The 17,316-nt window shown below is 45.3% G+C and overlaps 2 protein-coding genes across 4 annotated transcripts in view; one reads left to right on the forward strand and one right to left on the reverse strand.

The window, feature by feature from the left end:
* CAPN7 (calpain 7) overlaps positions 1 to 4,291 on the forward strand; it is a 42,088-nt gene extending 37,797 nt beyond the window's left edge. Inside the window, exons 18-21 of the mRNA XM_083404837.1 lie at positions 88 to 150; positions 1,562 to 1,692; positions 2,950 to 3,033; positions 3,129 to 4,291. Of these exons, the coding sequence (XP_083260963.1) occupies positions 88 to 150; positions 1,562 to 1,692; positions 2,950 to 3,033; positions 3,129 to 3,273 (423 nt within the window). The 3' untranslated portion in view covers positions 3,274 to 4,291. The remainder of the gene's footprint in view (positions 1 to 87; positions 151 to 1,561; positions 1,693 to 2,949; positions 3,034 to 3,128) is intronic.
* A 2,173-nt stretch (positions 4,292 to 6,464) lies between these two features.
* SH3BP5 (SH3 domain binding protein 5) overlaps positions 6,465 to 17,316 on the reverse strand; it is a 56,871-nt gene continuing 46,019 nt past the window's right edge. For 2 of the 3 annotated variants that reach the window (XM_083405070.1, XM_083405071.1), the window contains 4 exons: positions 14,445 to 14,487; positions 12,903 to 13,122; positions 10,189 to 10,446; positions 6,465 to 8,097 (listed from right to left, as the gene is read on the reverse strand). In XM_083405070.1, coding sequence (XP_083261196.1) covers positions 7,922 to 8,097; positions 10,189 to 10,446; positions 12,903 to 13,122; positions 14,445 to 14,487 — 697 coding nt within the window. In that variant the 3' untranslated portion in view covers positions 6,465 to 7,921. Of the gene's footprint in view, positions 8,388 to 10,076; positions 10,447 to 12,902; positions 13,123 to 14,444; positions 14,488 to 17,316 lie in introns of all 3 variants that reach the window. The other variant, XR_014503351.1, reaches the window with a different exon arrangement.

Genomic DNA, 17,316 nt, shown 5'->3' on the forward strand with positions numbered 1-17,316 from the left:
TCCCTAGCCGTTGTCCGCTGCTTCTTTTTAATTTCACAGCGTGTGGATCGTTCTGTGCGAATCTTTTCCATTTCTTTGTCAACTCAGGTGTATTCAGTGTGCAAGTTTAACTTCTGCAAGATCCCGACACCGTATACCATATCCAAACGGGTAAGAAAGAATTGCAATCTCTATGGTCATCTGTTGGGTAGGTCGAAATAAGATCTGCAAGTTCCTCGCTATATCCTTGCTGGGTTTAACCCTTGGCTGTGTGACAGAAAAACCAAAATTGTGCTAAACGCTCATTGTAGTGAGCCTATTTAGTGATGTATTTACCGTATTTTTTGCTCTATAAGACTCACTTTTTCCCTCCTAAAAAGTAAGGGGAAATATGTGTGCGTCTTATGGAGCGAATGCAGGCTGCGCAGTGATCCCTCTTGTTTTTCTGGCTTCTGAGATTCAGAATATTTTTTCTTCTTGTTTTCCTCCTCCAAAAACTAGGTGCGTCTTATGGTCTGGTGCGTCTTATAGAGCGAAAAATACGGTACTTACTGTATTTTTCGCTCCATAAGGCGCACCGGACCATAAGGCACATCTAGCTTTTAGAGGGGGAAATCAAGAAAAAAAAATATTACCCCCCCCAGCCCCAAAGAGCAGTGGACAGGCTGTGCTCAGCCTGTCCGCTTCTCCCAGAGCTTCTCAGGGCTGCCGGGGGAAGCCCAAGTCCCCCCCCCCCCCCCTTGGCAAAGAAGCCAAGACAGCGAGCAGGATCCATCTCGCTCGCTGTCTTGGCTTCCTCTTTAGCCGTGCACAACCTCTCTGGCTGGGAGAGGCTGCGCGCAGCTATGGCAATTCCCCCACCTCCCGCAAAAGCCCACAGGAGCCGTGCACCCTTTAAGGAGCACGTGGCTCCTGCGGTCTTTTCTACGAGGAGGGAGAAGGGACTGACTGGCCGCATCAGTCCCTTCTCCCTCCTGGGGAAAAGCCCGCAAGAGACGCGCGGAGCTTGTGTGCGGCTCTTGGGGGCTTTTCCTGCCTGCCTCCCCCTGCATTCGCTCCATAAGACGCACACACATTTCCCCTTACTTTTTAGGAGGGAAAAAGTGCGTCTTATGGAGCGAAAAATATGGCAAATGCAGTTATAACCAAACCAACTCAAATGGCTCTAAGGCATAAGGCTCCCCTCTTTTTGAAACATATTAAATACGCTTCCAGCTGCCAAAATCTATTGATCCTGGGCAGCCCCCATCTTAAAAGAATACAAGCAGTTGAAGGCTTGGCAAGAAATGCGTGCCTAACAGGCACTTGACACTTGAGTCTAAATCCTGCAACAAAGGAAGACTTTAGCAGGACCATTTTCTCATTTTCCATAAAAGGACATAGCAATTAAGTCAAGGAGCCGATGTAAAACCTTTGCCTTGTTCCAGTGTAAGCTTGAGCAACTTTGAGATTGAAGTTCTAGGTAAAGCGTTGGACGTCAACCAGAAGGGAAGTTAAACTGGAGCTAGGATTAATTAATCATTTCTTTTTGTTCTCAATAGTATGCGCTGCTTAAGAACCTCTTGAACTTTCTTTTGCTTAGGTAAATGGGCAGTGGAAAGGCCAAAGCGCTGGCGGGTGTGGGAATTTCAGAGAAACCGCCAAGAACAATCCTATTTACCAGTTCCAGTTGGACAAGGCCGGGCCCCTCCTCATTGAGCTACGAGGACCAAGGTTTGTGCAGGTTTGAAGGAGTGGAGCTGCAAAGTTAGTGCAGTGCAATGCAGACATTATTGGTTGGCCAAACTCAGTCATTTGTCCAGTGTTATAAACTCCATTTGTTTTTGTTCATTTATGGGGAATCTAACCAGCAATTGCTGCAATTAATAAAATAGATAGATAGATAGATAGATAGATAGATAGATAGATAGATAGAACGGTAATAATAATAATACATATGTATACCACCCTTCGTCCAAAGATCTTAGGGTGGTTCACAGCATAAAAATACAGAATAAAATGAGAGTACATAACAAAACAATAACCCCCCTCCCACACACACATTTGAAACGACACACGTTTCAGAAAATTCCTTCTTTTAATTACTTGTTCTAAGAATGCTGAGTTATGTGCTTAGTTCCAAATCCTGTACAGTGGTACCTCGGGTTACATACGCTTCAGGTTACAGACTCCGCTAACCCAGAAATAGTACCTCGGGTTAAGAACTTTGCTTCAGGATGAGAACAGAAATCGTGCTCTGGCGGCACGGCAGCAGCAGGAGGCCCCATTAGCTAAAGTGGTGCTTCAGGTTAAGAACAGTTTCAGGTTAAGAACGGACCTCCGGAACAAATTAAGTACTTAACCCGAGGTACCACTGTAATTTTGGTGTCCATAAATACCGTTGTCCAGTGCTTCCCCCCCCAAAAAAAATGTTTAGTGGTACTTTAATTTTGACTCCAGAAAATCACCATTTTATAGTTCAAATCGGGGAAAATAAATACAGTGGTGCCTCGCAAGACGAAAAGAATCCGTTCCGCGAGTCTCTTCGTCTAGCGGTTTTTTCATCTTGCGAAGCAACCCTATTAGCGGATTAGCGCTATTAGCGCTATTAGCGGCTATTAAAGGCTTAAGGGATTAGCAGATTAGCTGCTAAAAGGCTATTAGCAGCTTAGCGCCTTAGAAAAAGGGGGTGGGGAGCGAAAAAAACCCTCAAGAATCGCAAGACATTTTCGTCTTGCGAAGCAAGCCCATAGAGAAATTTGTCCTGCGAAGCACCTCTGAAAACGGAAAACCCTTTCGTCTAGCAGGTTTTCCATCTTGCGAGGCATTCGTCTTGCGGGGCACCACTGTACAGTAAATGGACAAAACTACAAAGATTCACAAAATGTTTAGGGATATGCATACCCCTGCGTCCCCCCCAGAAAAAAGCACTGCCCTTGCCAAGGATCAGTGTCTAAAAGGCAATCACAACCTCCGGTTTGGTTTTTGCAGGCAATACAGTGTTGGCTTTGAAGTGGTGACCGTCTCTGCAGTGGGAGAGCAAGGCTTTCAGAAGAAAAACAGCGGCGATTACAGGTAACGCCTCGTCTGGCGACACATCTTTCTGGATTTGCATCGTGCTAGATCTCGTCCTAAGTTTGCCCCTTTTTTTTCTCTTTTCTCCCTCCAAGGTGTGGGTTTTGCTACCTGGAACTCGAATGTGTCCCTGCTGGCATTTACAATATTATCCCCAGCACTTTCCTCCCTCAGCAGGAAGGACCTTTCTTTTTGGACTTTAATAGCGTTACCCCTCTTAAGACGTCGCAGCTGCAATGAAGTCACCCATCTCTATGATTGAGACTCTTTAAACTCTGGAGGGCAATCGAAAGAACCTACCTAAGGGGGGGAAAATGTTTACATGGGCTGTGCAAAACAAATCTGGACTTTCTCAAAGGGAATTGCACCCTAAAGTTGGAGCGGGTAACCAATGCTGTGGATTGATTCTGAACACCTGCAAGTTTCTACCACGTATGCACTTTTATAAGGTCAGATGTTCCTTGTCCATAGGGATCTCTTAAAGCAGAGCGGACACCTGGTCTCCTCTCTTAGCCTAGAAGTGGCCAACTGGAGGGCAGGCCAAGGGAATTGCTTGTTTGTCTAAAATGTCCTTGCTTTTTGCATGGCTTTGCTTCTAAGAATATTTTCATCACGTTTGGGCTTTAAAATGTCTTGTCTCCCACCAACTCCCCTCCTTACAGCTTTGGTTTTTCCAAATACACCGATGAACAAGCTCAGGTCGTATTTGTCTTGAATCAGAGATGGCTGTAAATGTTGAAATATTTCCTTGGCTCTTTGCTGCAAGGGTGAGAACCTGTGGCCCTCCAGATGTTTAGGAACTAATAATGATAATAACATTATGATAATATTATTATTGATAATAATAATATCCTGCCATGAGGACTAGGAGAAACCCCTGCCTGAAATAGCTGTTGGTAGAGCTAACGCTCGCTTTGGCTCTGGGTGGATAAAAATCAATTTATTTATTTTTTAATCGGACTTTTAAAATAAAATGCTTTTGGAGGAAAAATCTTTCTAAAGATAGTTTTCTATTTAAGTTACATTATAGTCCAAAGGCTATTCATCAGGAAATAAGGATTTAAGTTTTTCATGTGTGTTAAACTCAGTCTAAGTTTGGGGTTTTTTAAAATTGTTTAACCACATCAGTTAACAAATATGGATACATATGCTATAATGTTATTGTTTTAGTTAAATAAATTAAGGAAATGATTATTTTTCTACTTCCAATAAAGTACAGCAGAAAAGTTGTTCAAATATAAACAATTACATTTCATAATTACCCGTCTGTGTATTTCTAATAGTCTAACCAAATCAGTATAATTTTTGATATAACTGTAAAAACTACTCTGAAAATTTATTATTCCAAAACTGAAACCTTCAGCTGGTTGTAAATATTAAGATTATACCAGCAAGAATGAGTCTTTCTGTAAAAAAATGATTTAAATCAGGTCTTACTGACTAGTGATTTAAATCGTGATTTAAATTGATTTGATTTGAATCAAATCCACCCAGCTTTAGCTGATTTCCCCCTTAAATGTAGGGCTTTGGAGATGTACAGTGGTACCTCGCAAAACGAATGCCTCGCAAGATGAAAAACTCGCAAGACGAAAGTGTTTTTTGTTTTTTGAGTTGCTTCGCAAGACGAATTTCCCTATGGGCTTGCTTCGCAAGACGAAAACATCTTGCGCCTTTTTCTTAAAACCGTCAATGCATTCCTATGGGAAACCGTCAATGCATTTCCTATGGGAAACCGTGCTTCGCAAGACGAAAAAACTCGCAGAACGAATTAATTTCGTCTTGCGAGGCACCACTGTACCTATTTCTCTTTAAAGCAGGGCTGGGAATAGTGCTCTTCTATAGTGCTGGGCACCCAACGCCCATCAGCCCTAGTCACCCACACGGTGGGTGTTGTGGTCCCACCACCCATTTGCAGGGCTGCAGGTTCTCCATCCCATCTACAGCACAGAGGACGAAGCTATCTTTTGTTATTGGTAAGTTCAATTTGCAAAAGACTCTTGGCATTCCCAATGGAGAAATAGCAGCTTCAGGCCAAGGGAGAAGGGGCTGGAGCAAGCCTTGCTTATTTCTCCCCAATTCGCGACTTAAAAATCCATTTCCCTAGTTTGTTTTCAGCTAAATCTGCCTGAATTATTATTATTTTTTTAACTTTTGCTTTTCTCAAGAAAATGAATGCCCACGCAAGGCAGCTCCTTTCCTGTTATCAAGCGACTCAACAGGATGACGTTGCTTTTGCTATTATCTCAACTGGTAGCTCCCTTTGAAAAGGAAATCAGAATCGGGTGCCTTGTAATTGCTGTTCTGTGAGCGACCAGCTAGGCTAGGGGGAATTGAAACACGCTGTGCACTTATCAGGAACTCCGCTTAACTGCTTTGCAAGGCAATTAGTAAGATGAAAGTTACAGATGTAGCCCTGACTGCAAACAAGTCAGTAATAAAAAGACAGAAGGCAACAGATTTAATTGACTCTTTAGAGGACGACTACATGCAATAATATTCTATGTAAGTACCAAAAAATGGATTGTATATGGAGTTTGTTGTGTGTACATATAGGTACACATATGAAGGGGATTTATATGCACAGGGACTTAACAAGAATTCATCCTTTGTTTATGGCAATGCATGATTTTTTTGTACATGTGCTGCTATTAAGCCAGGTATTTCCCATCTTACATTTGTGCCTCTGGTTTTTCCTCCCCAAGTGCAGAACCTGAAATTTGTCCCTGTTGAAATTCATTTTGTTAGCTTGGGCCCAGTTCTCCAACCCGTTAAGGTCATTTTGAATTCAGGCTTCCTCAACCTTGGGCCTCCAGATGTTTTGAGACTACAGTTCCCATCATCCCTGGCCACTGGTCCTGCTAGCTAGGGATCATGGGAGTTGTAGGCCAAAAACACCTGGAGGCCCAAGGTGTGGGAAGCCTTCTCTACATCATTAGCTACCCTTTCCCGTTTGGTGTTCTCTCTGAATTTGAGGAGCGTCCCCTCCATTCCTTCACCCAAGTCATTTTTTAGATGTTGAACAATGACGGGCCCAGGACAGAATCCTACAGCATCGCACTTGTCACTTTTTTCCATTGCCAGCATTTGTGTGATGAAGCATTTGTGGCTGAGCTTGTTTTTTATTTCCTCCCTCCTAACCGCTTTTCCTTTTGTGTCATGTCTCTTTAACATAGTGAGCCTGAGGCCAGGGGACTGTCTGGGATATATATTTATTTTTAAATGGCTGAAATGCTTTTTTAATCCTGCAACTTGGGTGCTCAAGGGAAGAGTCTATGGTGCACACAATAATATTAAATCCAGAGCTTTTTGGTGGTTTTCTTTTTACTATTTATCACTGTGCCACAAATGGGATGAACAATTGTACCCCTTTGCTCTGACTTCCAAGCTTGAATCTTGCCGTGCATCAGAGAAAAAAAGAAAACACACACGACAACTGTTTAGTTTTCGCTTTATTATTGACCGTTCCATTTGGCACTCGCAGAGTTCATTTCCTCAGTCGAAACATAAGCCAAACGCACAAATGGATGTTGTCTGTATATTGAGGGGAACAAATTTGTAAAGGCTTCCCTAAAAGAATTTTAAGCACTTTCAACAGAACCATACTGCACCTGAAAACAAAACTGAAGAGTGAAAGGAACATTCACTGTAGTGCGAAGGGTATATATATACTGTACATTTGTTTTCAGAATAGCTACACGAAACTGTAGTTGGGGACAAAAAAACACAACAGAACTAAGCTAAGGAACAGAAAAATCTGAGGACTGGGCAGCCAAGGAAACGAGTAAGTTTTATTAGCAATGGCATATGTCAGTTTCAAAATTGCTAACTACCAAAACAAAAGTCCTATGATTTTAACTACCTCTTATTAGCATAACTACCCGACATCTCTACTGCGTAACAGCTGTCCCTGAACATGCTTTGACACCCATCCCAATCTTACTCGACTTCTTTTCCCTCGAGGGATGCTAAATTTATAAGTCCTTTAATTACTCTACAAGCCCTATAACATGACAACCTACAGCGATATTTAGAAGTACTCACTCATCCCCTTAAACCCCTAACTGGCAAATAGACCATCTGTTCATGCAGGCCAACTGCCCCTTCCAGCTTGGTAGGCCCAAGGTGTAAAAATAACATTTTCCTGCTCCTACCTAGCAACGGACACCAGCCATACCAGAGAAAGTCGTCTGTTACAGCTCCGATATACATTTCATTTTTCTTACTGGATCCGTAATAATTGGGACATCTCCGAAACATGGTACACTAAGAAAGGGCCTGTGCATCAATATTAACAACATATTTATGTTACCCTTGAGGTATACTTTTTAATCGTATATGAGGTCTAGAGACTCAGGGAAGGTTTCTAGACTCGGTCACATGCAACAGTCTCCTTTTATAATCCAAAATATAAATATAGATGTTTAAAGTAGAAGGCTAGGCCGCTGGCCTAAACAGCAGCTCGGCTCAAAAAACGGGCGTTGCCTACAAAATGGACACTGGCTGCTGCTCCTAAATGTTTGGTTCGGTCTTCCGTTTCCCGACTGGCACAGAACTCCATACGCGGAACGCAACTAGTTATTGCTTCTGCCAAAACTGCTACCAGAGTGTCTTGCAAAGGCTGCGAAGTCCGACAAGCACAGCGGATGTTTGTGACCGGTTTCCGTCACGGCGAAAGATTTTGCTTGCATTTCTAAAATAAAAATGCCGGAACGCATACCTCAGCCCTCAACGCCGATGGAACTCGCAGTGCAGTTTCCTAAAGAGTAAATGCTTAAAAGATTTGGCATGTATTAAATAGTTATTGGCACAAGGTTCTTCTGGCAGGCAGAAGAGAAGTTTGTATAAATTAATCGATAGCTTCCTCCTTCGCTCCGAGGGGACGTCGACCTCAGCCGATTTGTACTACTTTTCTGTCTGCGCAGATCCCATCTTTGACTTTCAGGCATTGGAGGGACAGCTGCTTCATCCGGTTGTCCAACGTAGGGCCACTGGAAGAGGAGTGGCTGTTCCGGTTCTTGTTTGCTTTGTCAAGCGCCTTGTTCTCTGCCCCTTCTGCTCTGTCCCCTGCGAAGACGAGATGGAAAGGTTCAGCAGCATGAATCATGGAACAAGGTGGGTTTTACAGAACCTAGGAAGCTGCCTTGGATCGAGTCAGACCATTGGTCCAGCTGGCTCAGTACTGTCTATGCTGATTGGCCATGGGTCTCCCACCCCTACCTCGAGATGCTGGGGAATAAGGGTTGTACCCACCTACATTCTACTCACGAGTCGATCCACTTAAATTAATGGTCTTAATTTAGTCATCTCCATTAATTTGAGTGGGTCTGCTCAAAGGATAGGGGACGCGGGTGGCGCTGTGGGTTAAGCCACAGAGCCTAGGACTTGCCGATCAGAAGGTCGGCGGTTCGAATCCCCGCGACGGGGTGAGCTCCCGTTGCTCAGTCCCTGCTCCTGCCAACCTAGCAGTTCGAAAGCACGTCAAAGTGCAAGTAGATAAATAGGTACCGCTCCGGCGGGAAGGTATACGGCGTTTCTGTGCGCTGCTCTGGTTCGCCAGAAGCGGCTTAGTCATGCTGGCCACATGACCCGGAAGCTGTACACCGGCTCACTTGGCCAATAAAGCGAGATGAGCGCCGTAACCCCAGAGTCGGCCATGACTGGACCTAATGGTCAGGGGTCCCTTTACCTTATTATAGCATAATACTGTTAACCTTTTAGCTGAAGGTTCTCTGAAAGCAACAGCATGGTCTCTATAGTGTGTGTGTGTGTGTGTGTGTGTGTGTGTACACACACACACACACACACACACACACACAGCTACACAGCTGTAAGATTGAGTCGTAATACCCACAGTCTCCTACATCTCTCGCACTATTCTCCCCTAGGACTGGTAGCACACATTTTGTTTTCTGTTTTTAAAAAAACACATTGGTATTCCTTTCCATTTCTTCAAGCAACAATAAACCCGTCAACCACCACATCCCATGAGCTTTGTTTATAGCTGTTAGCTTTGACTCTTTGCTGCCGATTTTTGGTGACTTACCGTATTTTTCGCCCTATAGGACGCACTTTTCCCCCTCCAAAAATGAAGAGGAAATATGTGTGCGTCCTATGGGGCGAATGCAGGCTTTCACTGAAGCCTGGAGAGCGAGAGGGGTCGGTACGCACTGACCCCTCTCACTCTCCAGGCTTCAGGAAGCTATCCACAAGCCTTGGGAGCCCACGGGAGTTCCCGCCGGGCTCCCACGGCTTGCGGAGAGCAGCCTGTTCTGGGGGCTGGGGTCGGGGGAAGCTTGGGCTTGCCCCAGCCCCGCGCCTGGGGGGGAAATATTTTTTTTTTCTTTATACCCCCCCCCCCATAAACTAGGTGCAACCTATGGGGCGAAAAATACGGTATTTTAAGATACAAGCACTATCGTCTTTGGGTGAAAAATGCTCTACACTCATCAGAAACCCCTCGCTGTGCAAGACTGGTCTGTCACCTTTGGAACAAGTTACAGATTAAACTTGCTCCTGGCTAAGCTTGATGTACTTTGCAGCACGACAGCCAGAAAGCTGAAGGGTGAGAGCTTTGAGAATACCAGCCAGATGGGTAGGGTATAAATAATAAAAGTATTATTAGAGATTTTAAGGGCAGAGGAAGGCTGGGCTTTGGTCCCACCCTATTTATGTGGGTTAGGAGATGCTTAAAGGTAAAGGTAAAGGGCTGACTCTGGGGTTGCGACGCTCATTTCGCTTTATTGGCTGAGGGAGCCAGCATACAGCTTCTGGGTCATGTGGCCAGCATGACTAAGCCGCTTCTGGCGAACCAGAGCAGCGCACAAAAACGCCGTTTACCTTCCCGCCGGAGCGGTACCTATTTATCTACTTGCACTTTGACATGCTTTTGAACTGCTAGGTTGGCAGGAGCAGGGACCGAGCAACGGGAGCTCACCCCGTTGTGGGGATTCGAACCACCGACCTTCTGATCGGCAAGCCCTAGGCTCTGTGGTTTAACCCACAGCGCCACCCGCGTCCCAGCTTTGAATGTCTCATAGATGCACTTGGTTACACATGCTCCATTTGCAGGGGGCAAAGATGGGGAGAAATGAACAAACCCAGACCTTCAAGCCTGTTGATCCCTTTCCTAATAATCCCATGCCTGGTCCAGCTTACCCCTTTCAATTTCACATTCAGGAGAGGAAGCCCCGCTGCATTCACTGCGAGGTCCCAGTAGAGGAAAGATGCCAAATTCAGACAGCGAGATGGGGCTGGAGAGATCCAGGCTCCTGGGCCGTGCCACGGGGAGAAACTGAGATGGCGTCTCAAAAGGGCTTGTCGGACCAGAGCTGAAACTGGATACGGACTGGGTCTCAGAGTCGTCTTCGGACACAAGGCTGTTGCAGGTGTCGTCCTCAAATACTTCCGAAGCCACTGCAAAATCGGAGAGCAAAAAAAGTCAGAGAGCAAAATCTGATTAGAAGGAGGATTTCTCTTCCAAGTCCTCCACCTGCCTGCATCTCTTGTTTATGAACCCTGCCCTCTCAAGGGCAATAGTTACAAACAGTATACGGACACTGGTTTTCTGAAGTCTACCCAGTCAAGGCTAATCGCCGAAGAATTGATGCTTCTGAAATATGGTGTTGGAGGAGACTCTTAAGAGTCCCATGGACTGCAAGAAGATCAAACCTATCCATTCTTAAGGAAATCAGCCCGGAGTGCTCACTGGAAGGACAGATCCTGAAGCTGAGGCTCCAATACTTTGGCCACCTCATGAGAAGAGAAAACTCCCTGGAAAAGACCCTGATGTTGGGAAACGTGGAGGGCACAAGGAGAAGGGGACGACAGAGGACGAGGTGGTTGGATAGTGTCCTCAAAGCTACCAGCATGAGTTTGACCAAACTGTGGGAGGCAAGCCACAGACTTCACAATGGGGAATTTATTAACGATAAATAAATACGAGTTTGGGTGGGAACGATAGTTCATATCCCGAGACAAGTCGGTGATTCATCTGAACACAGCAGGTTCAATCCCTTCCCAGTTGCCATTTCCATTATTTTAAAAGGGAAAGCGGCTGGCTTTAACAGATGTGGGTCCTTCAGGGTCAACGCTGCAGAGCTTTCCGTGCTGTGTTTAGTTGCTGTGGTGACCTACAAACAACACTGTTCTGCCACAAGTATGTGTTTTGTCTTCTAGTAACTCTCCAATACAAAACATAGCGAGAGAAGGTGCTCTGAGGTCGCCCGGTCAGGGTGGATGCACCGCTGGCCTAGGCTCAAACTGTATTTCAGGCAAGGATTTTTAACTGACTAATACGATATACTTTTTTTAACATGGTTAAAGGGATAACGGAAATTCAGCGTAAGCAAGAATCGCAGCCAAAGTAGAGAAAAGCTAACACAATTAAAAAATGAAAACACCAAACCAGAACCCTTCAAATGAGTGTTGCAGCATTATTTGTTCTTTCTTACAAAAATCGGTGCTTAAAATCGAATCATTTATGAACACAAATCACACATAGAGAGACAGCTTCAAGCTTCCTATAAGAATCTCTACTGGCCCCAAGGTCCACAGAACGGTACAAAAACTGACTGATTAAAGTTTCAGAGACAAGGCAATCCATGTTTCCAAGCTTTTGCAAGAAGTTCAGAATTTCGCAATTAATTAATGACCTTCCCGAGTGTTCAGTATTCAATGTTGTTTCAATCTCTGTCCCAGAGAAGAAACCCTATGTTGTATCCTGGGGTACAATCTTCTCAGACCGCAATGTGTTGTTCCGTGCTTCATAAAAGTTTTTGAGGCAGAGAACTTTTGGAGTTTGAATGCGACAACATCTAGCTCGCATATACAGTGGTGCCTCGCAAGACGAAATTAATCCGTTCCGCGAGTCTCTTCGTCTAGCGGTTTTTCGTCTTGCGAAGCAACCCTATTAGTGGATTAGCACTATTAGCGGTTTAGCGGCTAATAGCGGCTATTAAAGGCTTAAGGGATTAGCGGATTAGCTGCTAAAAGGCTATTAGCAGCTTAGCGCCTTAGAAAAAGGGGGTGGGGAGCGGAAAAAAATCTCAAGAATCGCAAGACATTTTCGTCTTGCGAAGCAAGCCCATAGAGAAATTCGTCCTGCGAAGCGCATTGAAAAACGGAAAACCCTTTCGTCTAGCGGGTTTTCCGTCTTGCGAGGCATTCGTCTTGTGGGGTACCACTGTATTTTGTTTTTCTTTATTACATGTTTATCCTGTCTTTTATCTTCACAACAAGCCTGAGAGGTAAGTTAAGCTGCAAAAAGAGGGTAACAGCTGAGTGGGGATTTGAACCCAGGTTTCCCTTATCCTGGTCCGACACTCTAATCCCAACACCACACTAGCTCTCTACGGCCACATTTGTGTATTAGGCTAAACCATAATTTAGTTGCTGCTGCAGTACTCATACCTCCTGCTTCCCCTCTTCTCTGTCATGGTGGTAAGGAAGAATTCAGAAGCTTTTTCTTCCAGTTTCCACAAACCACATTTTAGTGTGTCATCGGCACACTAAACTATGGTTAAGGTTAGCTATGGCTGGCTTAAACAGGGCAGCTTCATAACCCATGGTCTGAAGCTGGCTTGTTTCAAACAATCAATCACAATTTGTAGTGCTTGGATGACACAACAAGCTGCAGTTAATCCAAACTGGAAGGGGAAGCTCCCAAACTCCTTGCAGCCACACCGGAGAAGGAGGAAGCATGCAAACCTTAGGGTCACCGAAGCTTGTTCTTATCCTGCTAAACCATGGTTTACCCCAATGTCCACACCGAGCAAGTGGATAGAACCAAATTGCACAAAGCGCCACAAGGTCATTGTGGAATAGTTGTCTTTGACAGGGAGCAAACTCTACAGCTATTTCCTTCTACTTACTGGAGATATTATCCGGCTCTAATTTGCACACGGAAAGGTTTTCTGCCGACGTGTTGTTGCCTTCAGCCCCCACGCCACATCCCCTGGGCCCCATGGATGAGGCTCGCCGCCTCTCATGGATCTCGTCGGAGATCATCTCCAAGTTTTTCAAAGCTGTCTTGTATTCGCCTTTGGCCAACGCCAACTTTGCTTGCAGATCGTCTACGGTCTTCTTCAATTGCTAATGAAGCAAGCGGAAGAGACATGTTAAGTGCAGAAATATTGAAGCGATGATTCTTCAACATCAACTTCGTTGGACTGGTCATGTTCTTCAGATGCCTGTTAATTGTCTTCCAAAGAAACTACTCTATTCCGAACTTAAAAATGGAAAGCGTAATGCTGGTGGTCAACAAAAGGGGTTGAAAGACTCTCAAGGCAAATCTAAAATAATGTAGTATAAACACCAACAAGTGGGAAACACTGGCCTGCGAGCGCTCCAGTTGGAGAACAGCCTTTACCAAAGGTGTTATGGGCTTTGAAGATACTTGAACTCAGGACAAAAGGGAGAAATGCGCTAAGAGGAAGGCACACTTGGCAAACCCTCACCATGATCAACTCCTGCCGGGAAGCCTATGCCCCCACTGTGGAAGGGCGTGTGGATCCAGAATTGGCCTCCACAGTCACTTATGAACCCACTGTTAAAACTGTGCTTATGGAAGACAATCTTACTCGGCTACGAGTGATCGCCAAAGAAGAAGAAGATTAAAGTCCAGCTAAAGAACTTCATCCAGTCCAGCGATGGGGAACCTGTGGCCCTCCTGATTGGTGGACTCCAACTCCCATTAACCCCCCAACCCAGACCATGGCAGCTGATCCTGATGGGAACTGTATTCCAACACCATCAAGGGAATTGAATGGAATTGTAGAACCCTCTTCTGCAACTGCCGCCGCGAAGATGTTTCAAATGTTTGCTGGTAAGCCGCTTTGGGCGCATACAGTGGTACCTCGGTTTAAGAACAGTCCTGTTTACGAACAATTCGGTTTACGGTCTCCACAAAACCGGAAGCAGTGTCCTGGTTTGCGAACTTTACCTCAGTTTAAGTACGGAATCTGAATGGTAGGAGGCGCACCGGCAGCGGGAGGCCTCATTAGGGAAAGCGCACCTCGGTTTAAGAACGGTTTTGGTTTAAGAACAGACTTCCGGAACGGATTAAGTTCGTAAACTGAGATACCACTGTATAAGTAAAATCAATCAATAAATCAGAGGCTACAACTTCTCTCCCCTCTCCCCCCATTTAGAGTTTGAAATTATACAAGGGTTTTGAAAGCCTGAATAGGGCCCCTGTTTTTGCATGACGTTTCCCAACCATCATCTTTGTAGTTAAATCCAAACAAGATTATTATTGTTGTTATCATCATCATCATTATTATTATCCCTACGATAGGACATGATTAAGGATACAGACAAGTTTTTTGCACTGAAACGCATCAACTGCAGTCGTGATTTGCGACAGATCTGCAACAGATTGCCAGTCACTCCTGGAAGATGTATTTGATACATACCTCTAATTGTACGTAATACTTCGCCTTGAGTTCGAAGTAAGGCCTGTAAGGAGAACACAGAGAGGGAGGAGAGAATGGATTTTATCATTCTTGGTAGAACAATCCACAGAGAAGGATGGAGAAAGATCTCTGCTCCACGCTTGGGCAAGGCTTTGCGGAGAATGTTCTAGAAGCAATCAACGCTTTGGTGGGAAGACTGGCTGCCCCTGTGCTTGGTGTCCACAGACAAAGGGCACAGCTCCTGTCTTCCCAGTCAGTTCCACAAAACAGTTGCTATTTTGTGGTAGGATTCCAGCCAGTGCTCTTTTTCTAGAAAAAGAGGTGCTGGAATTCACCAAGAACGCCTCCCTTGTTCTCTTATAATGGCAATGGTGTCCACCTGAGAGGGGCCAGAACTGAGTTTTGGTGGGTTCTAGCTGGGAAAAAAATCCGGTTCCATCGCATATTGGCAAATTCGGGTAGCAAAACTAGAGGTGACTGGACTTGCACAACAAACCTGCTTTCTCCAGAAGGTCATATTTTGGGGGGATGAGTGCAGTGTTTCGCAAATTTGGGCCCCCAGCTGTTGTTGGACCACAACTCCCATCATCCCTGACTACTGGTTCTGCTAGCTAGGGATGATGGGAGTTGTAGTCCAACAAGTTTGAGAAATACAGTGGTGCCTCGCAAGACGAAAAGAATCCGTTCCGCGAGTTTTTTCGTCTTGCGAAGCAACCCAATTAGCGGATTAGCGCTATTAGCGGTTTAGCGGCTATTAAAGGTTTAAGGGATTAGCGGATTAGCTGCTAAAAGGCTATTAGCATCTTAGTGCCTTAGAAAAAGGGGGTGGGGAGCGGAAAAAAATCGCAAGAATCGCAAGACATTTTCATCTTGCGAAGCAAGCCCATAGAGAAATTCGTCCTGCGAAGCGCATTGAAAAACGGAAAACCCTTTCATCTAGCGGGTTTTCCGTCTTGCGAGGCATTTGTCTTGCGGGGCACCACTGTACTGGGATGAGGGACAGGAAAAGGACAGGACAAAGCACCGGAAAGGGTGGGATTACACTTGCTTTGACATGCCATCATATACCGAGAGGAAGTATTTGAGGTCTAACAGGACTGGCTTGCTTACTTGGATTATTTAGAGCAAGTCTGCAGTCGCTCCTCTAGAATAACATTTACTGTATATACTTGAGTATAAGCCGACCCGAATATAAGCCGAGGCACCTAATTTTACCACAAAAAACCTGGGAAAACTTATTCACTCGAGTATAAGCCTAGGGTGGGAAACGCAGCAGCTACTGGTAAATTAGGCAAGGATTATGTAACAAGTTAGGGATGCGGGTGGTTATGTGGGTGAAAGCCTCAGCGCCTAGGGCTTGCCGATCGAAAGGTCGGCGGTTCGAATCCCCACGGCAGGGTGTGCTCCCGTCGTTTGGTCCCAGCGCCTGCCAACCTAGCAGTTTGAAAGCACTCCCGGGTGCAAGTAGATAAATAGGGGCTGCTTACTAGCGGGAAGGTAAACGGCGTTTCCGTGTGCGGCTCTGGCTCGCCAGAGCAGCGATGTCACGCTGGCCACGTGACCCGGAAGTGTCTTCGGACAGCACTGGCCCCCAGCCTCTTTGAGTGAGATGGGCGCACAACCCTAGAGTCTGTCAAGACTGGCCCGTATGGGCAGGGGTACCTTTACCTTTACCTTTATGTAACAAGTTGTGCTGGCGAGCAGCTACACAGGCAAGTGAAAACAGGTTTAAAAATGGAAAAGCAAGATCTGCAGTCTGAAACAACATCTGGTACAGTTTCTACACAAAGAGAAGTTGCTGCCTTGCTTCTTCCGTGAATCCAGCCTCTTTTACTATTAAGGAAAAAAACCTTGGATTCTGTCTCATTCGCAGATTGAAAGAACATTAAGAAAGAAGAGACATGCGCACAGCCTGCTGCAGGCAGTGAAAATGAGCTAATTATGAGGTGTTCCGCAGCCCACATAGGAGCTAGTCCCTAGACGGCTACTGCATTTTGTTATCAATTAACTGCTGAGGGACCTGTTGCCTGATACAGTGGTACCTCGGGTTACATACGCTTCAGGTTACATACACTTCAGGTTACAGACTCCGCTAACCCAGAAATATTGCCTTGGGTTAAGAACTTTGCTTCAGGATGAGAACAGAAATTGTGCTGCAGCGGCGCAGCGGTAGGCCCCATTAGCTAAAGTGGTGCTTCAGGTTAAGAACAGTTTCAGGTTAAGAACGGACCTCCGGAACGAATTAAGTACTTTACCCTAGGTACCACTGTGCTTCCAAAATCCATTTTGCCATTTTAAGAGGCATGGAAAATGAAAAGCTTCCCTTCAAAGCTCTGTGGAGGCTGTTCATGAGAAATCATTTGCAAGAGCAGGCATAGGAGCGGTTGGGAGAAACAGCTCGTCCCACCGCCGCCCACCTCACTCGAGTATAAGCCGAGGGGGGCTTTTTCAGCATAAAAAATGTGCTGAAAAAGTCGGCTTATACTCGAGTATATACGGTACTCGCCATTAAGACACACTGGCTTCAAACCTGCATATCTTATTTGGCTGGGTCGCATGGTCCTGCCCTGCGGTACAGATGTGTGTTGGACACCTGATAACTGAAATGCCCAACTGAGGGTTTGCAGATAGGAAAAGAGCCTGGGGCGTTGCTAGGCTCAAGGCAGACCCACGGCACACATAAAATTTGCAGGTGCTACTTTTTATATGAAGACATGCAAATCTTGGCCAGCTTTCTGAGGGAAAGCAAAACAAAAAGTTTCAGAAGTGGAGAGAAATTATTATAAATTAAGTTTGGAGATGGTATTTAGCACCAGTCAGATGAAATCAAATAAACAAGGAATATTTGGTGTAATGTTGGAGGGGATGTCAG

This window comes from Podarcis tiliguerta (assembly GCF_965153285.1).
Source record: "Podarcis tiliguerta genome assembly, chromosome: 12".
Taxonomy (NCBI): Eukaryota; Metazoa; Chordata; class Lepidosauria; order Squamata; family Lacertidae; genus Podarcis; species Podarcis tiliguerta.